Source organism: Aplidium turbinatum, chromosome 1 (assembly GCF_918807975.1).
Source record: "Aplidium turbinatum chromosome 1, kaAplTurb1.1, whole genome shotgun sequence".
Classification (NCBI taxonomy): Eukaryota; Metazoa; Chordata; class Ascidiacea; order Aplousobranchia; family Polyclinidae; genus Aplidium; species Aplidium turbinatum.
The window spans coordinates 52,519,449-52,545,242 of record NC_137472.1 but is presented as its reverse complement, the minus strand read 5'-3'; the positions used below and the strand labels follow the sequence as shown (position 1 = coordinate 52,545,242).

The 25,794-nt window shown below is 36.7% G+C and overlaps 1 protein-coding gene across 1 annotated transcript in view; it reads right to left on the bottom strand.

Moving 5' to 3' along the window:
• Window positions 1–4,085, bottom strand: part of LOC145767046 (uncharacterized) — a 33,661-nt gene extending 29,576 nt beyond the window's left edge. The window contains exons 1-2 of the mRNA XM_082578786.1: window positions 3,954–4,085; window positions 3,342–3,453 (exon numbers count right to left, since the gene is read on the bottom strand). Coding sequence (XP_082434912.1) covers window positions 3,342–3,453; window positions 3,954–4,056 — 215 coding nt within the window. The 5' untranslated portion in view covers window positions 4,057–4,085. The remainder of the gene's footprint in view (window positions 1–3,341; window positions 3,454–3,953) is intronic.
• Window positions 4,086–25,794: the final 21,709 nt, after the last annotated feature.

The window sequence follows — 25,794 nt, the reverse complement described above, 5'->3', positions numbered from 1 at the left end:
CACTCTTTGTGATGTTGAAAACAAGCTACTACAATTGAGTTCCTAGTGTTGTCATACTTCTTCACAGAAGCTGATATTTAAACCAAAGTATTATTTTGGCTTGTGTGCTAAAAAAATAATAAAGAACTTTCATTTGCAATGAGTAAAAATCGACGTGTATAATGTATGAAATTGACAGCATTTGGTTACAGCCTGTACCTTTAAGAAAAACTTATAAGATTACATATATAAGAAACTCGTTATAAGATTAAAAATAAACAACAAAACTTACAAAACTACCACCAAGTCATGTAATTTCATTGGTGATCATTTCATGCACAATTGCACACGTGTGTTTCGATGGCACGAATGCTACACTTGATCGTAGAAATGTAAGCTTCTAAACTGGCCCGGTGGCATTGAAATTTCAAACTTCCTAACCTCATTTCATTTGTAAATTGAGCAAACGTAACCAATAGATGACCAAAAACAAATACGTCACACACAAACGTAATTCTGCACATTTTGCACAAAATACGGCTTCAGAATGATCGTATGCAACACACTTTATCAAAAGAATACAATCTTATCTGTTACGGTTACGGTACAGTTTAAAAACTATGAATTGCCGGAAAGCCGTGAAATTACAAACGCGAGGGAGATTGCGCAACCGTAATTTTCCGACAGCTTTCAAAATCATTTACAACTCTACAGTGGCCAGTCAGTTCCAGGGCTCACTACTAGGTATTTTAGATTTTACTCATAATTTTCCCTTGAGAAAATTATGGTATTTCCAGCAACCAATAGTCGCATGGTGTCTTTGAAATCAGTGTGACCGAATAATATGTAGCTTGTGGAAGATTTACCACTATTATTAACAGTTGTCGAAAGTCACTTCTAATAAGGGTTTCCAAACTAAGCTAACCCCTCTGCTTATTATCTTGATTACTTTATTAATAATTACGCTTAATTACAACCTCTCGTACCATACAAGATTTAATTAAATTGCGCCTTTCACAGTTTGTGAAACAAGCAATAAAATAATAACTGTAATTAGCACCGTGTTAAAACGGTTTTTGTTCGTATTGGATTGTACTGTACACTACAGTGTATAGTATGTAAATTTTCTCAGTTAAACAGGCAACACCATGTATTTCTCATAGTCATCATCTTTCATGCCTTCACTTAAGTGAAGTCCAACAGGAGAAACGTTAGACCAAGCCTGTGGTTCAGCTATCCAAACGCTAATTTCAGGTCCCAGAAGAATTAACTTAGCTTGAGCAAGCAATTTACTTGGCTTAGCCAAGTAAATTTCATAAAGACGTTGGAACTTTGTATCCTTCTTGATGGATAGCTTTAGTTTTCCTGCAAACGATCTTGTAGGCAAGTAAAGAAATCCGACTAATGTTTTTTTTTCAACTGTCAGTTAGTAATTGAGTGTTAAAAACTTAAGCAACGCATTTTCTTTCTCATGGTTAAGTTTGAACTTTGACATGCTTTTTGTAAGTGTGGAGTTACATTGCTTGTACCGAAAAAAGGCTGTATGAAAATCAAATTATCTAAGGTATAGATAAAACATATGTGTATTACGTAAAGATAAAAAAAATGCCTTCAACATGTAGAAACTAATTGACAACTTGATTCTACTGTGTTGATATTGACAACCTGTTGGCATATTTTTATTTGAATTGTGAGCTATTTTCTATGCAATTCTGCAAAAGACTGCTTTCAAAAACTTATTTTCTTTCTAACAAAGTTAAAAGACTTGTTGAACATGACTGGAAACAATCTCCAACTTAATTAAAATGTCAACTCTTTCCCAACAACGCAATCAACATGGATTCGATTGATGATAAAAGCGTTTCTATTTCACATCCTCCATCACCGTTCAAACCAACCAATTTTAAGCATTTACAACCCAAGTTCAAAGCGTCAACTTTTAGTACTCAAGGCAAGCGCCAATGCACCGGTCAATGATTAAACATAAAGATGGAAAACGTGCTAATGTAATCAAAAGTTTAAGAAATGACACGCAAAGACTAAAAATGTACTATTGGGATTTATAAGTTGTTATTATCTGAAAGTGATCGACAAAGTAAAATAGCCTGAACAGTGAACACAAATAAGCCATCAGGTTACATTTTGCGATGGACGGCATTTTGTTTTGGTTTTGTTACGCAAAAATTGTTTTCACTTTTGAACCAACTTTATTAAAGTAAAGTTACAGAAGCATAGAAACATTATTGCTGATATTTTGCCGTCAACATTTCGATAAATATTTCATTTAAATAGTAACAAAATTCATCAATTCATTCTTGCATTGCATGAAATTAACATATTAAAGACATTTTTGTGACAAGCATGCACAATTGTAGTTCAATTGAACATTTTTATTGCGATGATTTTTTATATACTGTATTTTAAAACGGAAGACCTCTTTATAGCCTAAACATTATAAAACAAAATGTCCTCAGTATTTATAACTTGTAAATAGTGTAATAATAAACAAGAAATTATCTCTTTTGCAAATAAAACTTATTATGAAACAAAATTTTAACTTTGTTTTGACTAATCAAGCTTGTTGAAAAGAAGGAACTTTATGTACGTTTGATGACGTAACAAAGCTTTGAAACAGTCATGACTTTATTTACTCAAGCCTAGCTGATAAAAGACCAGACTATGAGAGATCTACAGCAAAGATAATCCGATTAAATTTAATACTGGCAACAAAGCATCACAGCAACATATTTCTATTGCAGTTTGGTATGACGTTTGAGAAGAGAAAGTAAAACAGCTGCACGCCTGCAGCAACATTTTGTGAACTGTTCAGGATCTGGCAACACGTGCTTTCATAATCTGCCCAACAGAATTACGTTTTCTAGGGGAGCAACAAGAGCGTATAATTCACAAACTTATTAAGACAATAAGCAAACAAAACCAAGCAACAACACGGCATTCATCATACTGAATGCTGTGTTGTTGTTTTCGTTTGCTTATGGCTTAAAAAAGTAGCCCCTCTACTATTTGATTAAGCTGAAGATGCTATTACTATAGCGAAATCGATACTTAATAAATTACACTAAGAGGTTAGATTGTTGTGCAAATGTCAGCATTTGATGAATGCAAAATAGCAGTAACCTCTCTACCAAAATTTCATAATACGACAAATCTCAAAACAAGGCACAAAGTTGAATATATCTGTTTAATTTCGTTTAAATGTGTTGGAAAATGGAATAAAAAAAAACTATTCAACATTGCAGCATTGCAATGTAATTCATCAAGAAAACCAAACCTAAAGTACGATAAAAACAGTCATGGGAAGTTGTTCAACAAACCGTTTACTATGAACCAAAACATCTTACATAACTGCCCAGGTCGTGCGGTCATCAAACGGTTCTGGAATGACACTCAAACCAAGAGATGCACAGGAGGCGCTGAAGCCGCGGCCACGGCCATTCTTTTTGCACGAACAACCTACAAAAGGTGATTGTTCTCAACATTGTGCCAATAAACAAATTAAAAACCAAAAAATGGATTTGCTTCTATCAAACATGAATAGCAAACAAAAAACAGCAGAGTAACGTTATTCGTTACAAGACCATCATTAAACAGAATTCAATACTTAAGCTTTAAAAACAGACTAATTAAATCAAGTAATCGGGTCTTGTAAGTATTAAGTATCAGCATGAGAAAAGGCAGCAATTCAGATTGTTCCGGCTTGAATCCCACGAAACCGACTATTTAAAATATTTCCGATATTGAAAAATTCAACAGTCGTTTAAATCAGGTATTCTTGCCATAGTGGCACCCACAACTACCTAAGGACCCATGAAACCATGATATCAAACAAATTCTATCGTCGGAAAAACGCAGGTCGAAGCCGGTATGAGGCCACGTTTGCGGCCCGGACCATCCTGGCCCACTGGTCTATATCAATGAAACATGGCATGATTACACCAAAAATATGCAAATACCTTTTGGGAGATGCCGTGACTTTCGACATCCATGTTGCTTTTGTTCTCCCTCTGATAAGGTGAAGCAAACCAAAAAAATCCAACTTTGAAAACAAAAATTCATTTTCAAAGTGATAGTACTGTCCAAGTTTTCAGAGTATTAGTTGAAAAGATACTTTTCTCAGCTTGATAAATATCTGACTTCTCTTTTCTGTTGTTTTACAGCAACAAATTTCAAAAGAATTTATGCAGACGTACAGTTATTTCCATTTTAGCACTGGAAATCATCCTTTCATTTTCTGCATGCAAAAATAGTAATCTCAGTTGCAAAATCGTATCTCGCACTAATGAAACACTTCATATAGAAACATTCACCTTTGCTCAATCATAAACTTTACATCGACAATATAAAAACTTTTACCCGGAAAATCGCTTTGATTTTCCGCCAGTGCAAAATATAAAACTCGATCGTCTCACAATCTGCAACTTTCACTTTCTGCCGCCTTCACTTATTGCTGCGATTATTTGGCTTCAATTCAATATCAATTTATCTTTCTCATGTGAACCGCAACGTCCGTCTAACACTAGCTAAGTCATGTCCGTGTGATGTAAACTCACACAGAAAAAAATGTCTGCAATTTGGATATAAAAATTCAATTCGAACATCGAGGTCAGCAGTGAAGCTTTATCTTTTCCAACTGGGAACTTAGTTGAGGTGACTTTGTGACGCAAAGGCCAAACAACGCCGTGTGACAAACAGAGAATTCCCTTCTCACCACAGGGGGTTGCAAATGCTTTTTCCTTTTACAACTGCCTTTCAATTTCGTATATTTATGACTGATTTGAATTTCCCAGTTAAGAAAGGTCGTCTTTTCATAATATTGTCTCCAACATCTGCGAAAGTTAAGGCAATGCAAACAGCTTAACTTGGGTTGTTTGGACAATATTTTCTAGTTAATATTTCGCTTCTACAAAAACGCGCATTTTTAACGTTTGTTTACAGTTTACACGAAGTTTTTGATTGGAGGCCTCGCCAAGTATCTTTAGCAACAACATTTAGTCACAAGTTCAAATCTCGACAAGACGATTTCTCTGAATCGCAAAAAGTATTTTTTTACGTACGTTACGTTACGTACGCAATATTCGTAAGCTACCGTACTGTTTGATATGACATGAATCTCGTTTATTTTGAAGTCCATTGAAACATTTTTCTCTTGAAAATTTTCTTCGATTTGGCTTGCGGCCTTAGGTTGAAGATACAATAATAACAATTTATTTTATACCAGTTGACGCTATATTGCACACAATGTCGAAGTTCTTCCTGACGGTGCTTGAGAGGGATCGAACCCTTTGCATGAAAGTTCGTGCTGGTCTTCCTTGTTTTCGTTCGCCTTTGATCAGCTTAATAGAAAAGTTTCATTATAAACTGAATTTTGTTGATAATCTATTGTAGTTTGGTGTAGGCTATACTTTAATGAATTCTGTGTCCATAAAACCATGCGCCTTCTCTCTCTACTTTTTTAGAGATGCAAGATCATAAACGGAACTTTGCGAAAATAACTCGAGAAAAGAACGCTGCAAATATTGTTTAAATAGCAACGTTTGCCTTGCTTTATTTGGAACCAGGCAGAAGAATGAAAGTGATGCTTTCCACCCCTGAACTTTTGCATTGCACATTCAGATGTAGCCTTTTTGAAGCTTCTGTTTTGATGTTTTTCAAAATGAATTTCAAATTTTCTTTTGATAGACTATTGAATTTTATAAATAATACGAATAACAGCTTGCCTTCTCTCCTACAAATGTTTTATTTTTCAAAATAATAGTAGGCCTACTGCAGGCCTCATCATCATTACGTTCCTTCCTCGTATTGAGGGTTGGATACAATGCGCCATTGTTCTCGACCATGAGCTGTTCGTACTGCATTTTCATAACTTAATTTTGTCCATTTTGTGATGTTTGATGTCCAAATCATTCTTGGTCTATCTTTGCTTTTTTTACCGTTTATCTTCCCTTCTATTAATGATCTTTGTAACGAGTTTTGCCTTATTGTGTGTCCAAAATACTTTAATTTTCTTCTTTTGACTATTTGTAAGAGAATTTTGCTTGAATTAAATTTGGATAATACTTTTGCAGGCCTACTTCAGTAATTTCTCAGCAATTAAAACACTGCTGCAAAAATTCTTCTTCTATCGAAAATACTTAGACACAAAAAATTGTTGATTTTTTGTGATTTTATTTCTTCACATTTATGGCATGTTATAATTTTGTGCTTTTCTTGCAAAATCAAACAGATTAGCTTTATAGATTTTCACAAAAAGTTGGAAGAAAAATGTGTGAAAACAAAACTGTGAAGGTTCGCCGCAAATCCGTTAACACCTTGGAAGTGCAAAATTACGCTTAGTTCAGCCCTGAAATCGTCGACTTAAACGAAATTTATTTGTCGGAACCATAAAATGGTCTCAAGTTAGCCGGAATGGAAATGTACAAAACGAATATAGATAAAAATCATACGGAAAATATCTCGACTGGAATATATGCTTATTTTTCGATAGAGGGGATACTTTCAGAGTGGATATTTTTCTGGTGGTACTTTCCAATAGGCTATGTGTTTTCTAGTCTAGATTTTTTTTTTATAATTATTTTCCAGCCGGGATATTTTCCGTATAGATGTTTTCTCGTCCGGATATTTTCCGTATGGATATTTCCTGTATTTTCGTATGGATTTTTACCGATTCACGTACAAAAGCATAGGCGTTAATCCAGAACCAGACAAAAATTGTCGAGTTGGATAAGTTTTATTGTCTAGTTATGATATTGGGGTCTTTATAAGGTTCTTTTTTAAATAGAGTTTTAAGGGTGAAACATGCTGTCAAGGTTTTTGGGAGAGTAGCGAATATATTTATTGAATTATTTATTTTTAAAGTCTTGCCTTCCTGTTGATGGATGGTATCATTTTGCATCCATGCAATCACAATGTAATATCATATCACAATGTATAATGTAATATCGTATCACAATGCAGTCACATGTAATATCATCATAACATCATAAGTCACATGGTACGAACAATTTCTACCTAATGAAACCTTTTTCAGAATGAAAAGGCGGAAATGCTTGGTTGGTTCACTCTATTTAGCTAGAATTATAAACAAAATGAAGACAGGATCGATGTCAAATTAAAGGCTTGGACAACCACAAAATATGTTGGCACAACAAAATTAGCCTACTTTACACGCCTCGTCAATTAACCTCATTTTTCATCGGAAAAACTAAGGATTGTTTAAACAACTGTTAAAAAAATAATAGGTTAAGAAAACTAATCATATACTGTAAATAGACAAAATTCAATATTTTTGTAATGTCTTAAGAAAAGAAGCAATCAACTATGAAATGCTTTACAAATATGTGGTAGAACGTCTTCAGACTATTGAAAAACTTATTCAAAACTTTTGCTTTTATTGCATCAAAGAAAAGAGGGAGCCTTTGGTAAAATCAAGATCCCTTCTCAGATACAGGGTTTAGATTTTTCGGCACCCTTTGATTCAAAGGGCAAATAAATAATCTTTCGTGCTTTCAAAGGAAAATAAATCGCAGTGCTAGAATTGCTAAACTTGGCAAGTATCGTTCAAGTAGTAAACAAGAATAGGAATGTGCAAATTGCGCAATTACCACTCGTCTCCAGATGTTTTAGATGCTTGTAAAAAATGTTAATGTTCAGATGAACACAGCGAAAATTGTAACACTTTTGTATATTTTAAGTGCGAAATCTTTACGCTTTGAAAAGAAAGTTATTTTAATTTTCACTGTCATATTGCTTGGCTTGGAAAAGCACGGATATAGCCTACTTTGTCATAAGAAACGCTATATATTCCTCCAACCGAGCTCCCTATTTTTACATTTTAATAAAATTGTATCTTAAAAATTATATGTATCCTGAAAGAAAATGATTGAAAACTTTTTGCGATTCATCACGTTTGTTTGATCTTTATAAATTACATTTTACACGTTTTTTTGTTTTTGTATACTGCTTGTTCCCAATGTAATCGAATAAAAGTGTTTCGGGTTAACACCGTGCAATTTTAATGAGCAAAATAATGTTTCTATGCCTATTGACAAAGCAAACTTTCCTGCAATAGAGTAGACCTGTCCTAGAGTCAGCATGTTTGTGGATGAGAGATTTCAACAACCCAGACAGCAAAGTTCCTCATTTCTACGTTGATTTAACGTCTGCAGACGTTAAGTCAATTTAAAAATAACGGATTTTGCTGTTTGGGAAGTTGGTTAGCGCGTGACTTGTGGAACGAAGAAACTTCAAGATCAAGCGGCGCTGGTTCGACTCTCGGGGTGTGCGCTTGAGCAACGCACGTTAAGGACTGCTCTCCATTCAGCGTAATTTAATGGATGGAATAATTCCGTGGCAACAACACTTCAACAATCGGAAACTTCACTCTGCCAATCTCGGTGACTGGGCCTGCGTCAGTGATTCAAAGCCTCTACAAGTATGCGAAACTGCCAGGATTAAGCTCTGCAAGAAGTTTTTCCAGTCCGAGGATAAAGATTTAATCAATCAACTGCTTTTGCAAATAATTTTGAGATATTAGTTAGAAACTTATTGTTTTTTTTTCTTAATAATTAAGCGGAAAATAGAAAATCCTTGCTGCAAGATGCAAAACCCACTTTCGATATTTTGCTTTACAGAAACTAATAATTCTGAGATACATCAGTAGAAACACCTTACAAGCGTGGCAAGCTATAGATAGCAGCATAAGTAAGCCTAAGTGTTGGCATGGGGGTTCAGTGGGTACTTTTGCACCCGGCCCATGATTTTAGGGGGCTGTAACCTTGCCAAAGGTCCGGAAACTTGAAGGAACCACCGCGTACTCTTTGGACATAGTGATTTTTTCTTTGAAGAGTCTTGGTTTGGGGTCAGAGGATCTCATTGGTACCGGGCCCAAATTATCCTCTCACCGGCCCTGATTGTGAGTTTATTCTTTTTCAATCACCACAAGACATTTAGTTGTTGAAGTTACGATCTCGTGTTGCCACGTTTTTGACTGAACGTATTAGCCTACTTAAGCCAAAAATAACAACATTTTTTGTTGCTTTTTTATTTAGCTTGTTGCTCTATGTCAGTAGTTTGTATTGAGAGCGTTAATTATTAGCTTACTGCCAAATTGGGTTATTTTTATAAGCTTAGTCTTTAACAATGTAGAAACAATGCAGTTTTACTGAGTGAGTTGTGTCAACTCTCAGTTCTAGCTTGTCAGACTTGGTGTGTAAACTCTACCATCTGCTGCCCAATGGCCTCGTACATAATTTTTTTACTGGATTATTAATTGTTGATGCAATCTCTAAGTCAACACACTCGAAAGGTTAGGACAAGGTGATTTGGAAAAGACATGCTGAGTCCCCTTAGGCGCCACACAGTAAACAGTTTAGTGCCTTGTGTTTGGTATCCCAAATGAAAATTACCAGCCGTTTATTTCATCATATCTTTTCCGCGAGTGTTTGTGCTATTCATTATTTTCCATTTAACAGTCAAATTTTGAAAATCCGTCCAAGAAAGGTGTCCTACCTTCCCCTGGCTTACAATATAACCTACAGAAGACATACTTCACCTCATGCCTCTATTCAGCGCTGGAAAATGTCAATTTAATAGCTAACTAGATTTAGTTGTAGCAATGGTTTTCCTTTGGAATATTAAACTTATTATGTATTTTCTTGGGTTTTAGAGAACACTTCACTACCATAATTTTAAGTTTAAACACCGTAATTTAAGTGTAAAATTTCCTGATGGCTCGTCGTCGTCGTCGTCGTCGTCGTCGTTCGTATGAAGCAGAAAGTAATGGCTAAGAACAAGTCATTGTCGTGCCCTGCCTCGATGAATTGTTGTAATGTGATGAGCGAAAAAAGCAAACAAAACAATTTTTAAAAAATTGCTTTTTTAATTTTGAAAGGGGCAGTTTGGAACGACTAATCTGCAGTCATAATGGTGCAACGCATGAATATTAAAAAAAATTATATATGTATGTGGGTGAAAGCGATGGTACGACATCAGAACAGACATCGGTTTGATATCTATCGAGAGTACACGGCTGTGTTTTGAAACTTGGGTTGCACCAACAACGGATCCTTTAGGCGGCCGATTAGGCCAATTGTCTAAAAAGTTGATCGAAAATCAGTTTCCGTGACGTTATTATACGCTAATCAGCGAATTACATTTAGTGATTAAGAAAAAAACAGTTTTCAAGTAAAACTGCTTAATCTACAGATTGGCTTAATCGGTGGATCATCTGCTGTTGATGTATCCTGTCCTTGATGATATCGTTTAAGCTGGAAACAACAATTGGCTTCCATGCTCCACTCATTTAATCAAAATTTTCATCCACCAGGCAATAGCCCGAATAAGATAAAACATCTACATTCTACAACACATCACGAAGTTGACTTGGATAAGACAGACGGTTAATGACAATAGATCTTTAAATATTTTTTTGGCAGATTGATAGGAACTCGCGTCGCAGAGAATAAAGCAAACACAGAAAGATAACAAGCAAACAAGAATTCCCGCAACCCTTGGAGCCTTATCAGCCATCTTTAAAAACAAACCTTGCAACTTTTGCATTCTCTGTTTTCATCATTAAACGTTGAAGCAATGTTAAAACTTAAATATGAATCATTCCAGTTTGAAAATTAATTTTTAAGAAAAAACCTACAACAGTTTGTGATAATTCTAACGAAAAGTGTAGCTTGAATGGGGCTGATAGGTATTGTGGATTAAAACCATCAAATGATTTGAAAAACAAATAAAAAAAATACCAAAATATTCTTGTCACAATTCGTTATGTTGTACTGAGGGTTTCCAACCCATAATATTTCAAGTCGATTTTTAAAACTAAACCAAACAACTTCTTAACATAAAGTTTTGTTGCTCGTGTGAAAGTTTTTTTTTACGCATTGAGGCAATACAGATTCTGTACCATTTGAACTTCCTAAGTATGTTATTAACTTCCTTTTTTACTGAATGAGAATTTTAAAAAAAGTCGAGATATATTACGAAGGGATATTTTCTGTATGGATTTGTTCCGTATGGATTTTTACCGATTACCGTGTTGAACGTATCAAGATATGGACCTTTCTACGACTATCAGTACTTAAAACCCACACTGCCAATCATCACAGGCTAGCAGTTGTCTGTTTATTCTTCTGATTTATGTAAACCTTCATGATGTTAATTTACATCTCATCTCCATATATTTTTCAATTTCGAATTAATTTTTTTTTTAATGACGCCACTTCTCGCTTTAAAGTTATTATCTGTCTATTCCCAGCACATTTCAGTGCTTGAGTTTTGTCGCTTGAGTTTTGTCGCTTTAACCATTTTTTAAACCTGTGCTATGTTTGACGTGTAGTCTATTGCCTCAGCTGTGATGGTTAGCAATCTAAACTAAGCTAACTCGTAGTAACCAACAGTAGCCTACAGACTTACTTATTCAATTCAATCCGTATGCAATAACACATTAATATAGAACGGTTAGAGAATTTAAAAAAATGAGTGAAAAATTTGTTTGATAACATTTTTTAAAAAATAATTGACCTATTTACAAACTTTGAAATTTAAATTTGAGTATTTTAAAATGGTTCTTTGTCACTACGAAAAAAGTCTTTAATTCTAATTCAAACACTAATAATTTTATGAACATAATTAAATAGATGTGAACATCGCACGTTGTAGGCTAAGCCTGTGGCTAGCAGACTACTTGGTAGGCTATAATATATCCCTCATCAAACAAACTGGATGTGTTAAAATTTTTCAATTATTTTTCTTTTTTTGGAAATAGGTGAAAGCAAAGCTATTTTTAAAGAAAGCATTTAATGAAAAACCTAATGCAAAGCCTTATGAGCGCAACTGACAAGTTGACAAGTTACAATTGAATGCGATCTTTTTTATGGACGCATCAGTGTCATACGCATCATTGGCTCTTCAAAAACAGGAAGCAATGAAGAATGTAGATAACTCGCTTCAAGATTTTTAATCTACTGTAGGCTATGTTTTAAAAAAATACAAAAAAAAGCTTTTTACAACTTTACAAGTAGTAATATTAGCAGTTACAGCAAACCCATAAAACAGACATAATAATCCCTTGGATAGTGTTTCTCCAGAAAAGATGCTAGAATAAACTCCAGGGGGTGCTGAGAAGTGCTAAGTGGCCTACCTACCATGTGTCAACTCAGCAAAACAAAGGAGGCTACACTATACAGTAGTACTTGTTTTTGTTAGACTTTGGTGTACTGGATGGCTGGACACTCGATGCCAGGTCGCTTCTTTTATCTTTTCTCAACTTGTTGCTTTTCTGGTCAGGTGGAAAAAAGATTTAGATTTATGTCTTTTAGATAACCCAGCCTATAGCTGTACTTAGTTACTTGAACTATCCACGTAGTCTATCATAAAATCTAGAGCACTCCTAGAAATATGCAGCACAACCAGCATTTCATAACAACCTTTAGTAAGTTAACTCCTGACAAGAGATCGTATGTGTGATCATCTGATGTCTTCTGCTTATTCTTTTTTATCAAATGTTTTCTTTCGTTCACAGTTTTACTGCACTGGTAATGCATCCTCATTTGCATGATGTTCTTTCTAGCTAACATTTGCTGCAGACATATTTTCAATGTTTTTAGTTTTGTAATGATTTTCGTAAAGACATCAAATGACTGGTATTTATTGAGCAGACCATAAATGGAGTTCTGAACAGAAATCAAGTACCACCAGACTCCATTTGTTCATTCCCGACGCCGACACACGCCCTCAGTGGCTCCGAGAGGAGGGGGAAGTCGGGCCAGTTTCCCCCCTAGCAAAACATTGTAAAGGAAAAACAAGTAGTTTTTTGTTTTTGCACTTTTGAGGGGGGGCCCATTTTTAGTACTAAAGTAAAAATGTACCAACTAAATAATCAACAAATTCTTAAATGAAGTGCGTAGTTCCAAGTATTTCTCAATCATTGTAAATGTCACTCCCGATGCTTCTCATCAAGAACAAATCATTTTCGTGGGTAGGCGATGTTGAACAGCTTCAAGACGTAAAATCTGAAGCTGAAATGATTTCTGCATCACTGAACGGTTTCGATTGTACTGATAGGTTCAACTTGAAAACTGGTGCTGTTTTAGCTAAGCGAGAACTATTTTTGCTTGACAACTGAACCTTAACTTCAAAATCTGCTTTGACCAGGCATAGGATGTTGTATCCAACATAAGTTATCAGGGAAAGTTAAAGGTATCAGTCCAAGCACGATTAAAGAAAGTAAATCCCGTATTTTTTTGTTTATGGATTATCATCAGTCATCATCTCCGCCTGCAGCAGATTGCGCATCAACATGAGTTATTTGCTTCCAAGAGTGGCAATTTTGAGCCAGCTCGCCCAGTGTCGCCAAGTTGAGTCCGGTCCATGATTGGATGTTGTCTTGCCATCGTTTTGGTTGTCTGCCACGTTTTTCTTTTTCCTTCTACTTTTCCTTCTGTGCAAACTTTGCTGATTCCGAATTATGATCTTTTAGTGTGGCCGAACAGTTTTAAAACTTTTGTTAGTCATGCTTCTCATGATGTGATTTTAGAAGGTAGTGAGTTTTTTCTTTATTTGAGTTTTTTTGTATATGGATGTTGTTGCTTAGGCTAAGTCTAGTTGGAATGCATAATGTTGCCTACAGACAGCGTTGTTCCAATGTCTTATCATTTTTGGAGTAATTGATTATCTGTAAGCTTGTGACATCTTTAAAGTTATAGCCCAGTCAGAGAAAAAATTCTGAAAAATCTAAAGTAAGCTGTCCTATCATCTTGCAAAGAAAATTGACTTCGAGAGGGTAATCAAGGCGTGGTGCAGTCATACCCAATGCTTTACATTACCCTTTTGCAATTGAAGCTCTAAAGACATTTCTTAAATGCATCAAGTTGGAACCAACAAGAGCTTGATCGGAAGCTGAGTCAATGCTAAAGTAGCCTACAACTAGCAGTTTTAAATTTGTGACTGCTTTGCATTATGTGGATTACGGTCCTAAACAAGATTCACTGATGAGTTTAATGAAATTAAAGGAAGATGTAATCTAAGTAAGAGAAAGCTGAGAAGAGTAGGCTACTACTCGCAAGATAAAGTTGCAGTGGCAATTATAAATTTAAAATAAAATGATTTTCTTTTCCTGAGGACAGAACGCTTTTATAACTCCACTTAACTAGCTGAATCATTCGAAGGAAATGTATTCTACCGTCCTACATTGCAAAGGATTCGATAGTTGTTGGAATTGACAAATGTATCAACAAACTCAAACATATCGTCGATGAGTTTGAAGTTCCATGAAAATTTTATCGTATGTCTGTTGTGCAGTTGCGGGCATGTGGGACAAATTTAAACCATTTGTAGGCTACAACAATGATATTTTTCAAGACATTTTGGATGAGTTGGTACTTTTGACAGAAAGCCACACAGCAAACTTCAGCTGCAAACCAGAACGAACCACCACATAATCTCTACACAAGGAATCATTGATTGCAACTTTCGAAAGGGGTTTCCAAATAGTCTTGTTATGATTTTTTTGTGTTCCGGTAGCTACCTCCAACGGTTGCGCTTTGAGAGCGTGGTTTTAGCAATTACTGAAATCTGTAAAGAATCGTTTTCGCTCCAGTAGGCCTATGACTCAAAACCGATTGAAAAGCCTAACTAGACATGTTGTGCATTAATTCAGACGTCGCAAAATTTTATCATTTGATGCTGTGATCCGTAACTTTGCATTGCAAAAAATCCAGAAAGGGTTGAATTAAATCAGAGATGTCCAAAGTCCGGCCCGCGGGCCAACTCCGTCCACGAGACGTTTTTGTATGGCCCGCGCCTGTTGTTGTACAATGTGTTATTTTTGGCCTGCAGACACTCAAAAATCATATAAATTCAACTTGCAGTTTTCAGAAAAATTATTGTGGCTGTTGGCCCGCGAACTCTTATTATCAAATCTGGCTCGCGTGGGAAAAGTTTGGACAGTCGTGAATTAAATGCTTGGTTGAACTATTTTTGTTGCCTGTGGGCTTATTGTGTGTTTACAAAGCTTTCTAGACAAAATAGTTTGCCTAAATGGCATTTTTGCTGCAAGTGTAGCCTAATCCAGTTTGACGATTTTTACATTGAACTAAGTTCTTTTCATGCTGAGGAAAGTAGGCTAATTTCAGCTTAACACGAACATGCAACACAAGATACAAATTAGTTGTACATTTGCTAAAAAATATTATGAGGCCCATTTTTCGTATTGTTTCCCGACCAGTGCCGATTTCTCTCGGAAGCCCTGCACGCCCTGTCGGCCTGACACAACAAACAGGCATGGGTGCGCCTCAACCGTCTTCGCACGAGCGTCGGACTTTTCCGCTCAACCATGCACCAATGGGGAATGGCCTCTTCCTCCTCCTGTAAATGTGGTGGCGAGTGATAGACCGCACACCACATCATCAATGACTGTACCATCTTCAAGCCACCTAACGGAGTGGAAAGTCTGCGTATTCTGAATGATGAAACCAAAGACTGGTTACTCTCCAGTAGTCTTGCAGTGTAGTTCACGAACGTCGTGAATCTGGGGTGGTAAAAGAATCGATCAGAGGCTCACAGGTCGACGGCTGGTACGTAGCTCGAAAGGCGCATGTTCGACATCACCGAAGTTCAGGCGGTTGTGTCTTAAAACGTTTAAAAGGCACGCCTGAAAGTGGACACAAAAATAAGCCTTTTTTTCCTCTCTGATCACTTGATCTAAATCTTTAGCCACCTGGGGAGCAAGGATAATAAAAGGGTAAGAACACGAAAAGATATTTTTTCGCATAAGATAGAAACAAAACTTTTATTTCGTCTGTTGTTAGAATAGTGTACTGCACAAATATAAACAATGCGAATAAAACGGTAGCCACTTTAACAAGTCGAAATTCTGCCGCTGAAATTGACTACAATGCAACCGCCAACCAATCAGAACGTGTTATAAGAGGCTGCCGTCCAATTGTGACCCTTCTAGCACTCATCCAGAGAGTTAATGCTTGTTTTGAACTTTATTTGGTAATTACAGAAGAAAAAGAGTAATAGCAGTGGTGAGAATCGAACACGCGTCAATGAAATGACTACTTTCTAGCCCTAACCCTAACCCCTAAGCCAACCAGCTGACAAAAATTCCATCACTTAATTTGCTTTCTATGATCTTCTTTTCGCCATTTTTACGTCACTTAAACCGTAGCTTATGATTGGTTGGCGGTTTCATTCTAGTCAATTTCAGTGGCAGAATTTCGACTTGTTAAAGTGGCTACCGAATAAAACATCACCACAACAATCTAGATTCCACAACAGATAGGAAGCAGCGAAAGACTACCACTGCATAACATCTAGCCCCGTTAGCTCAGTGGTTACGCGCCTGGCTCAAGATCACGCGGCGCTGGTTCGACTCTCGGGATGTGAGCTTGAGCAACGCATTTCAGGACTGCTCTCCATTCAGCGGCATCTAGTGAATGGAATTATTCCCCGCAAAAACACTTCAACAATCGGAAAACTTCACTCTGCCAATCTCGGTAACCGGCCCTGCGTCAAGAGCCTCTACAAGTATGCAAAACTACCAGGAATAAACCTATCAAGGCTTTGTCAGTCCGAGGATAAAGATTCAAAAACCAAACCAACCAGCATTCTTTTAAGATCGAGTTCAACCGATCTTTTTAGTTCCTACAAATTGTTTTGTTTGTTTGTTTGTTTATCTTTTTCCTGCATTGCGGGAAAGCGGACTTGAGCGCTATGCATCGGTGTACGCCTTCCGACATACACCTGACCCACGCTGCAGCCGACAGCAATGTCTGTTTCCGGTTGTCTACTTAACTTATGACTTAAATTTGGTACTACCCATTACTCGAAATCGATCAAAGTTCGATCCAGTTCAATCTTCTTTTTAGTTCTTGACAAGACTCTGAAATGGGCGTACAAAATGTTTGTAGAAAATGATAAATGAATCCTTTCATTACAATAACCTGGCGGTTGTACAAAGGATAGCAGGCTGAGACAGTTAGCCTATAACGAAAAGTTCAAACACTGAGAAACAGCAAATATGAAGAAATTCATGCTTTAACTGTTCTTTGCTGCCACCAAACTTACAAATACAAAAGAATACGTTCGTATACAACGGTGTATGCTTCATTGGTTGGAAATAAAAAACATGAATGAAAATAACAGCAACCACAAGAAAAGCCATTTACTGTTTACAGCAGTGGTTTCCAACCTGGGGGTAAATTACCCCCGGGGGGTAATTTGCCTGTTTTTGGGGAGTAACGAGACCCAATTTAGAAACAATGAAGCAAGTGAAGGTTGTAAACTTTATAAAAGCGAAGGAATTGAACAGCCGTCTTTTCAAGGAACCGTGCAAGAAGATGGGAGAAAGATACGAAGCATTACTGTACCACACAGAAGTACGATGGCTGTCTCGTGGAAGTGGAGAAGTGATAACCCGCCTGGTCGAACTTCGTGATGCTGTTCATGTTTTTCTGATAGAAATGAAGTCCGACTTGGCTAAATACTTCTCTAACCAACAATGGATTTCCCAGCTGTGCTACCTGGCTGATATGTTTGGTAAATTGAACAAAGACAATATTTTAATTCAAGGCAAAAATGTAACTGTGAATCTGTGATCGACACCAAAGTAGTCGTAGCAGCATTTATCGCTAAAGTTAAATTGTGGAACAAGCGAGTTGGAAGAGGCACAGTGGCGCAGTTTCAGACGCTTGACATGTATCTCGAAGGCAATGGACTTGAGTTGGCAGCGGCGTTGAAGGAAGACGTACCTGACCACTTAGGCCAGCTAGCCAAGAAGATGGACAACTACTTTCCGAATTTGGACACGGCTAGTCTCCGATGGTGCACTGATCCCTTTACATGTGATGACAGCCAGGTGGATGATGACGACTTTCCGGCTAAAGAAGAATTTATTACTCTCCGAATGAACAAAGCGTTGAAACTTGATTTCAAGGGAAAAGGATTAGAACCCTTCTGGTTTAGCAGAATTCAGGACGCACCAACATTAGCGACACGGGCATTACATATCCTGACATCTTTTTCAACAATGTATCGCTGTGAACAAGGATTTTCAACTGTCTTGGGAATGAAGACAAAGAAGCGCAATCGCCTGGATGTCGAAAGCGACGCAAGAGTCGCCCTCAGTACCACAAAGCCCAGGATCACAAAGCTGGCGGCTGAAGTCCAGGCCCAACCTTCGCATTGAATGTTTACCACGCATTGTTATTTTGTATTCAGTATTGTATTGCATTTTGGTTGTCATAGTTAGCCCTTTGAAATCCATAGCAAATTAAATGCGTAAACTGAACTCTCAAGAATACATTTCAAAAAGAATTACCGAAAAAAAAATGTTTTCAATGGCACTGGCAAGGCCCAAAGTCCAAAGTTTCATTTATTTTTTCAAAATGACCAAAAAGTGAAAACACAGCTTGAGATTACGTCACTATCGACAGCAATAACAAAAGCCACGTTACCAAACCTGATGTTTTAACATCAGATCTGATGTTTGGAGCAAACTGTCTGATGTTTTGATGTTGAAATCTGATGTTTTGATGTACATACATACATAACCTACAGTTAAAACGCCCGCAGTGAACAACTTTTGCTCGATCAGCTGATTGCTAGTCTATATTGACGTAGACTGTACAGTCGCACGCTTTGCTGCTCACGCCCATTCCCATTTTGAAAGCTCTGACAAAAGCACGCGCGGAATGCTGATCAAACCTCAATGGGGCAAAATTTTATTGAAAATTGTTTTATGGTAGCATGTTAAACACAAAGAATATGTACAATCGCCAAGTCAGGTTTTTTCTTTAGTATCTCTTTAAGTGAATAAAGAATAAGAGTGAATTTTAATTGTTAATTATTTAAAAGTATTTAAACAAGAAATGCAATTTTTGTAATTCGCATGCTGTGTGAACGTTCAATTCAACACCAACAAGATGTATTTCTGTGTTTCATAGATTATCAGAAAGCTTTTGATAAAGTACGCCATTTCCAGCTTCTTTCATCACTAAAACGAATTGGGATTGATGATAAAGATTTCCGTATGATACACAATCTATACTACAAGCAACAAGCCGCTGTCATACTTCCCAATGGAATCACTGAATGGATGGAAATAAGAGGTGTTCGACAGGGCTGTGTCATGAGCCCAGATCTCTTCAATTTGTACAGTGAGCTCATCCTTAGAGAACTGGAAGATATTGATGAAGGAATTAATATAAACGGAAAACTTATAAATAACATTCGATATGCAGATGACACAGTCTTGCTTACAACGTCACAATGTGGCTTGCAAATTTTACTAGATGCAGTTCAAACATCTAGTGAAAAATATGGACTAAAAATAAATATTAACAAAACTAAAACTCTGGCAGTCTCGAAACGTCTTCCTGAACCAACAATTTGCGTGTACTGCAATGATAACAAAATTGAACAGGTTCAAAAATTCAATTATTTGGGCTCAATACTGAATCCAAGCACCCGATGTGAAGAAGAAATTAGACGACGCATTGCACTATCAAAATCAAGTTTCAACACCATGGCAAAAATCTTTAAAGATCGAAAGCTCTCCAAAACCTTAAAAATTCGTTTGTTAAAATGCTTTGTTTGGTCAATTTTGATGTAGCCTACGGATGTGAAACCTGGACGCTAACGGCAAAAACACGAAAAAAGCTTGAAGCTGCAGAAATGTGGTTTTACCGAACAATTCTCAAAATTCCATGGACAGCTTTTCGAACCAACAGAGCAGTTCTCCAACAGATGGGCCAGGAGCAGCAGATAATGAGATCTATAGAAATGCGGCAACTGAAGTTCTTGGGTCACATCATAAGGAAAGTCGAACTTGAAGATTTATCTTTAAGTGGAAAAATACTAGGAAAACGGTCAAGAGGAGCTCAAAGATTTACATTTTTGCACAATTTTCAACCACATACCAAGAACCCTACTAAAATTTGGCAAGACGCACGAGATCAATCAAACTGGAACATCATTGTACATCGAGGGCTGTATCAGCCATGATACCTACAGAGAGAGATTTAAAAGTACCAAAATGTATCGCGGCCGCACCAAAACAGCCGCGATCCGCGTGTTTGAGGCCCTTGATATTAACAAATAAATCAATAATAAATAAATAGCCTAATATTAACTTATTGTAAAGCAGTAATAATGTGATGGCTATCCCTCGTCTTTGAGGATGATGGTCTTCGCAATAAAACGCTGAAGATGAGTTCCTAAATGGCTATAGAGCAAAATCCTGGCTTCAAAACAGTATCACATAAACGAATAGCAAAATCTGTCAATAAACTCGATTCTTGTGCGTGAGGTAAATACGATCTCGATCATCATTATCATCATCCCAGTGGACCATAATCTTCAACTCCTGTTGAAGACAAAACGAACAATTAATTTAAACAAGTTTCCACACATGAAGAATTTTGCAACTTTTTAATAAAATTACCTATTTTAAATTATTAAATGAATGTGATGATGATATAAATAATTGATATTGATTGAATCTTTATTGACGTGGAATTGACATTGAAATAACAACTCTTGTATTGATGGCGGGTAGGCTACTATAGGCTAGCTAGGCTACAATCAACCAAAGAAGCAAACTATTTTAAAACTTTTTGTAAACAATTCGAGCTTAGAATTGTTAGAGTTCGATAGATAATACGTTAGATAATGTTATTGCTAATAGAACACAAATATCCCTCACCTCATTTTCCAATCTATCTAGGGCTTCCTGCAGCCTGGCTCGTTCCTCCATGTTCGAAAGTCTCAACTTTCTATCTCCATTATCGAGGCAATCCACCATCACAATTTTCTCCTCAACTTTTTCCAATATCTCGATTATGTCATCGACACTGGATAGAAGGTTGCCATGGAGATACATCCCAACAATCTAAACACAAATTAAGTACGATTTACCAATCAAATATTGATTGTTGTTTGTAACGTTTTGTTTGTGAAATTTAAACAAAAACAATGAAAATTAAAATTGAAAAGTTTGATAAGAAAACAATGTAATGCAAAGCTAAACCAACTGATGTTATTGTAACCATTGATCGATGTAGGTTATAAAAGTTATACATGACTTACGGATCCAGGCATCGATTTGATCGCCTCGATCCATGGTCGGAATTGGCTGGAAGTCATTCTACATCGAGAGAGATCAAGAAATCGAACTTGAGCTGGCATTGACTTGAGAAATGACGTCACCGCATGAATGTCAGTTTGTGTGTCGGAGGATTCCATCAGTATCCTTCCTCCGTCAAAACGACTCCCTGCGGCCACGATCACTTCCTCGTCGTTGCTTTCCCTTAGTATTTTGCTGATGGCGAAGATGGAACGACAGTCATCATTATCTAAGGATGCAGAAATAATATCAATCAATTAAGTTTTTGGCAGCCGATTGTAGCATCGAATAGACAGCGATAGACACGTGTTTCGCCCATGAGGCTGGGCTCATGGCTGTCTATCGCTGCCTATCGCCGCCTATCGCTGTCTATTCGATGCTACAATCGGCTGCCAAAAACTTAAACGTTTATTGGAGGTCTCAATGGCTAGCGTGGAAGCTACACCGTTCTGGTTAGCGAAGCGTTACTGCTGCTCGCTGTGCTAGTGAGTAATCAGCCTTGTGCTGATAGCCGGGAAGAACGCCTTTCTTCACAATATCAATCAATATTAGCTTGGCTAACCAGGCCGTAGACTAAAATCGCAGTTTGGTTTGTCCAAGCATTAAAATAATCAAGCTTTAAATCACAATTCAAATAAAATGAAGGGGTGTACCAGCAAACATCTATAGGATTGGCCCATGATTCAAGAGAAGGATCCCCAGAGGATACAAACTGATATGAATGAATCAACAAGTGAATAAAAAAATAACAGTTAACCTCTCAAGTACATGTAGCTCCACACAGAGTAATTTCACTAATAGTAATTTGTCACACAGAGTAATTTGTCCACACAGAGTAAATTTCACTCTGTGTGGAGCTACATGTACTTGAGAGGTTAACTGTTATTTTTTTATTCACTTTAAATCACAAGCTGTAATTTATTGTAGGCTATGTAATTAATTTATTCTTTTCAAAAACTAATTATTATAATTACATTTATTACTATTTAAATACTATTTATCTACTTTATGTACTATTTATTGAAGACAAGAAAACAGTTTTTTTAGTTAATTTATGTGACCTATTTTTGATGGTACATTAGTTCATTCCTTATTATGTCTTTTAAACCAGACTATTTAGTGAGAACATATGTGGTAGCCCAGGAACTGAATATCTAATCTATCACCAAAACATAATGACAATTTACTCAGATAGATACTTAATGCATAAGAATCCAAGCAATCATCAACATACATTACCATTTGAAAGCTCGGCCTGCTGAGTTTATTCTGATTTAAACGGTATAAAGCTTTAGCTTATAGAGCCGGGGTGTGCAAACCGACAAGCTTAAACTTTTTAGCCCGCGGAAAGGTTCGGGTTTTAAATAATGTTGCCTATGGCCGGCTAGACGATTTTCATTTATGTTTCAAGTTTGCGACGTTTAGTAAACATTATTTTTTGTTTGGCAACCCGACAAGTTCAACCAGTGTGAAATAAAGCAAACAGTCTTCACCTACATCCATTGTAGATTTGTAGTTATATGTTATATCTTTTGACTGCAGTCACATTTTATCTGTGGTAGTATAATTTTATTCGCTCGCACGCAGCGCAAAACGAATCATGAGTGAGCATCCCGCTGAGGTTCTTGCTGCCCACGCTCTGTCTCAAGACGTTTTATGCCAGCTAGGTGTGAGAGAGAGCTACGTGGTCATTTAGTGCATGCACATTCGTCAAAATATAGTGAATAGTAGATATTTCCAGTTGTGACCCACGGACCAAGCTGGTTATGTGTACTTGGCCAGCAGTGCTGAAAGTTTACGCACCCCTGGTTTAGAGTATTATCGCTTTTTGAATTTACCCTTTTTTTCCTGGATAGCTTTTTAGATTCGACATCTTTCAATTCCTTTACTTACTTGCAGCAACTTTCTGGATTTCTTTAAGCAGCCCGGAAATTAGTATTTGCTTCTTTAGGAGTTTTTTATCTGAAACATGTAAAACCATCATTTAACGTTATCACTTCCAAACGTCCCTTTGATAAGTTTGTAGTCATTTGTCTCAATCTTGAAATTGGCTTCGATTTTCATATTAATTAAGATTGCTTATTTATTTATTCTTAATAAAAGCTGCTGAAGACCTATCCGTCAGAGCGGCTGCCCGAACGGAGCATCAATGGGATAAAAAAAGGGTTCTGCAAGACTCCAAAAATAGCTTTATCTGCAACACTAGCCCCCACCCAACTGGAATGCCTTTGCCAAGGAAAGCCTGGTGGTGCTTAACCGCTTGCTCACTGGCGTCTGGTAATTCTGCTTCAACTTGCACAAATGGAAGATGGCATCATCTGGGATCTGTGAGCGCGACAAGGAAGAACAAACCGCAGACCACAACATCCCCAACTGCACCATCTATCATGAGCTAAATGATGTGCGTGGTATACGCAGCAAAATTCCTCGACCCTTAGAGTGACAAAGAACAAAAAAGGTGCATAAAGAAGAGGAATCTTTGTTTAACTCAACTGATACACTTTTACACTTTGCCAAAGCCTTGGAAAGTATATTTTGAAATTTTGAATGTTGCTTTTCAGAAAGTGTTTGCAATAATAATAATAATGTTAGTTATTATATAGCACTGTATCCAACGCAGAATGCGTTGCTCCTCAGCGCTTTACAAAGCAGACAGTGTCAATGCAGCCGTATAGAGGCGCAACTGAGTACATTATTACCCGAATCCACTCCATTGCTCAGTGCCAAGCAGGAATTAGATTCAGTACCATTTTTAAAAAGTCTTTTGTATGACCCGACAAGGTATCGAACCCATGCACGTTTACACCTAAACATTGTTTTGTCGTGGCACTTCAAAGTTGTGCATGTTTTCTTGCTTGTTTTGCTGGAGTTCCACACGCTTGCTTGTGTTTCTTTTTACAAGTGTACTTAAGACGTTTCTTCACATTTAATTTACCTACTTAGTTGTTCAATCACAGTGCATGTTTTTTTCTGTGATTGATGCCTGAAATCTGAAATGAAACTATTCTTTACATTGTATTTGCTTTATTAAAGCTTAAACTAACTTATAACGAAAGTCTAGAAAACAAAACATGAATTAAACCTCCATTTAACAAAGATACATAAACTAACAAAACAGACAACCTGACGGTAGGTTGACTACAAAGCTACTGTGAAACACGTACAGTTTGTTGCAACAATGCAACAAACGGCTAGCAGCTACAGGCAAGATCACGTTGCATGTCTTGCAATCACTTTAGGTATACTACAATATCCAAACATTTAAGAAGATCCTGCTCTTGTTCGTTGATATATCAATAAGTCTGTGGGCATACTGAGAAAGACATTGGTGAGATGAGCCATCTGGAATCTTTGTATATTTGGGAATGATGTGCTCAGTAACAATCTTTGATTTTTACATTTAAAAAAAATAAAAATTATCTTTGTACTTCTTTGAGTAAGTGCAAAACTTGAAGCCTTGTTCTTTTACAACTTGTTGTAGTTCTTTACAATTCTACGGAACTTTGTAATCATACTGAATCTTCGTCTTTAATATAATAGAACAATATGAAAGCTTGGAGAGAAGTTGTTGAAATGATACTGAAACCAAACCATTTTTTCCACACTGTTTGGTTTTCAATCGCTGTGTATTTCTTGATGCTTATAGTAAGTTAGCTAGTTACCTTTAAAAAGTAGAAATTTATCGTATTTTTATAAATATTTTTCGATTCCTGATGAGGGCTTAAGTTAAGCCGAAAACGATTGACTGTTAAAACTATTTGTAAATATGTAAATGTTATAATGCTCAACCATATTGTATTGTTGTGTCTTGCCTGTCTTTGGTACAAAAAAGCTAACTCTCTCCCGAAACTATGTTTATGAAGAGGGGCTGCTTGAGCTTTGTCATTTCGTACAGGATGTAAGATGTTTTGCAAGCTGTTTTGCAAACTAGATACAAGAGGATCACCAAAATGACCCTACGTATAGAGTGGCTTAAATATTTTAGAGAAGCTAGGAGTCAGCACACTTGGACTTGAAAGTCAAAATTTATGACCTAGTTATTGTGAAATGATTTTAATGAATTTCGGTCATGTAATATTAGAGAAATGATTGCAAACTCGATTCAAGTCTGTTATATCATTTGTACTATTCAATGCACATGACAAACTACTATCGAAATGCAGAAAATTGAGTTTCGCTTTTAGCAGCATGATCGTTGCTTTCTTCACAGTGTAGATATTAACGACCTGTTTTAGCCTGATGCTGCGAGTTCGCCGTTACGCTAAAGCAGGTCGTTAACATTTACATTGTGAAGTAGCCTACTATTGAAATACAAAACAACGTTTCAAATTTAAAGTTCTTGTGCAAAAGTTAACATCATCTTTTAATTTGTATTCTTTCTTCCGCCATTGGTGAACGGGCCAGGTAAGGACAGTAAGACAAAATATACGAAACAATCATAACAAAACAAAAACAATTTCTGAAACGTACTTACCATTATTTCTGTTTGGATCCAACAAAAGTCCGGATAAAAATTCGACCACTACTGACCAGTGATCGACCAGTAGATTGCTTTGAACAAATGATTTAAACTTTTTTAGCGACATTTCATGGACCATGTATATGGCACTAAAATACTCTTGAAAGGTTTGGTGGGTAAAATACAAGCGTCGGTTACC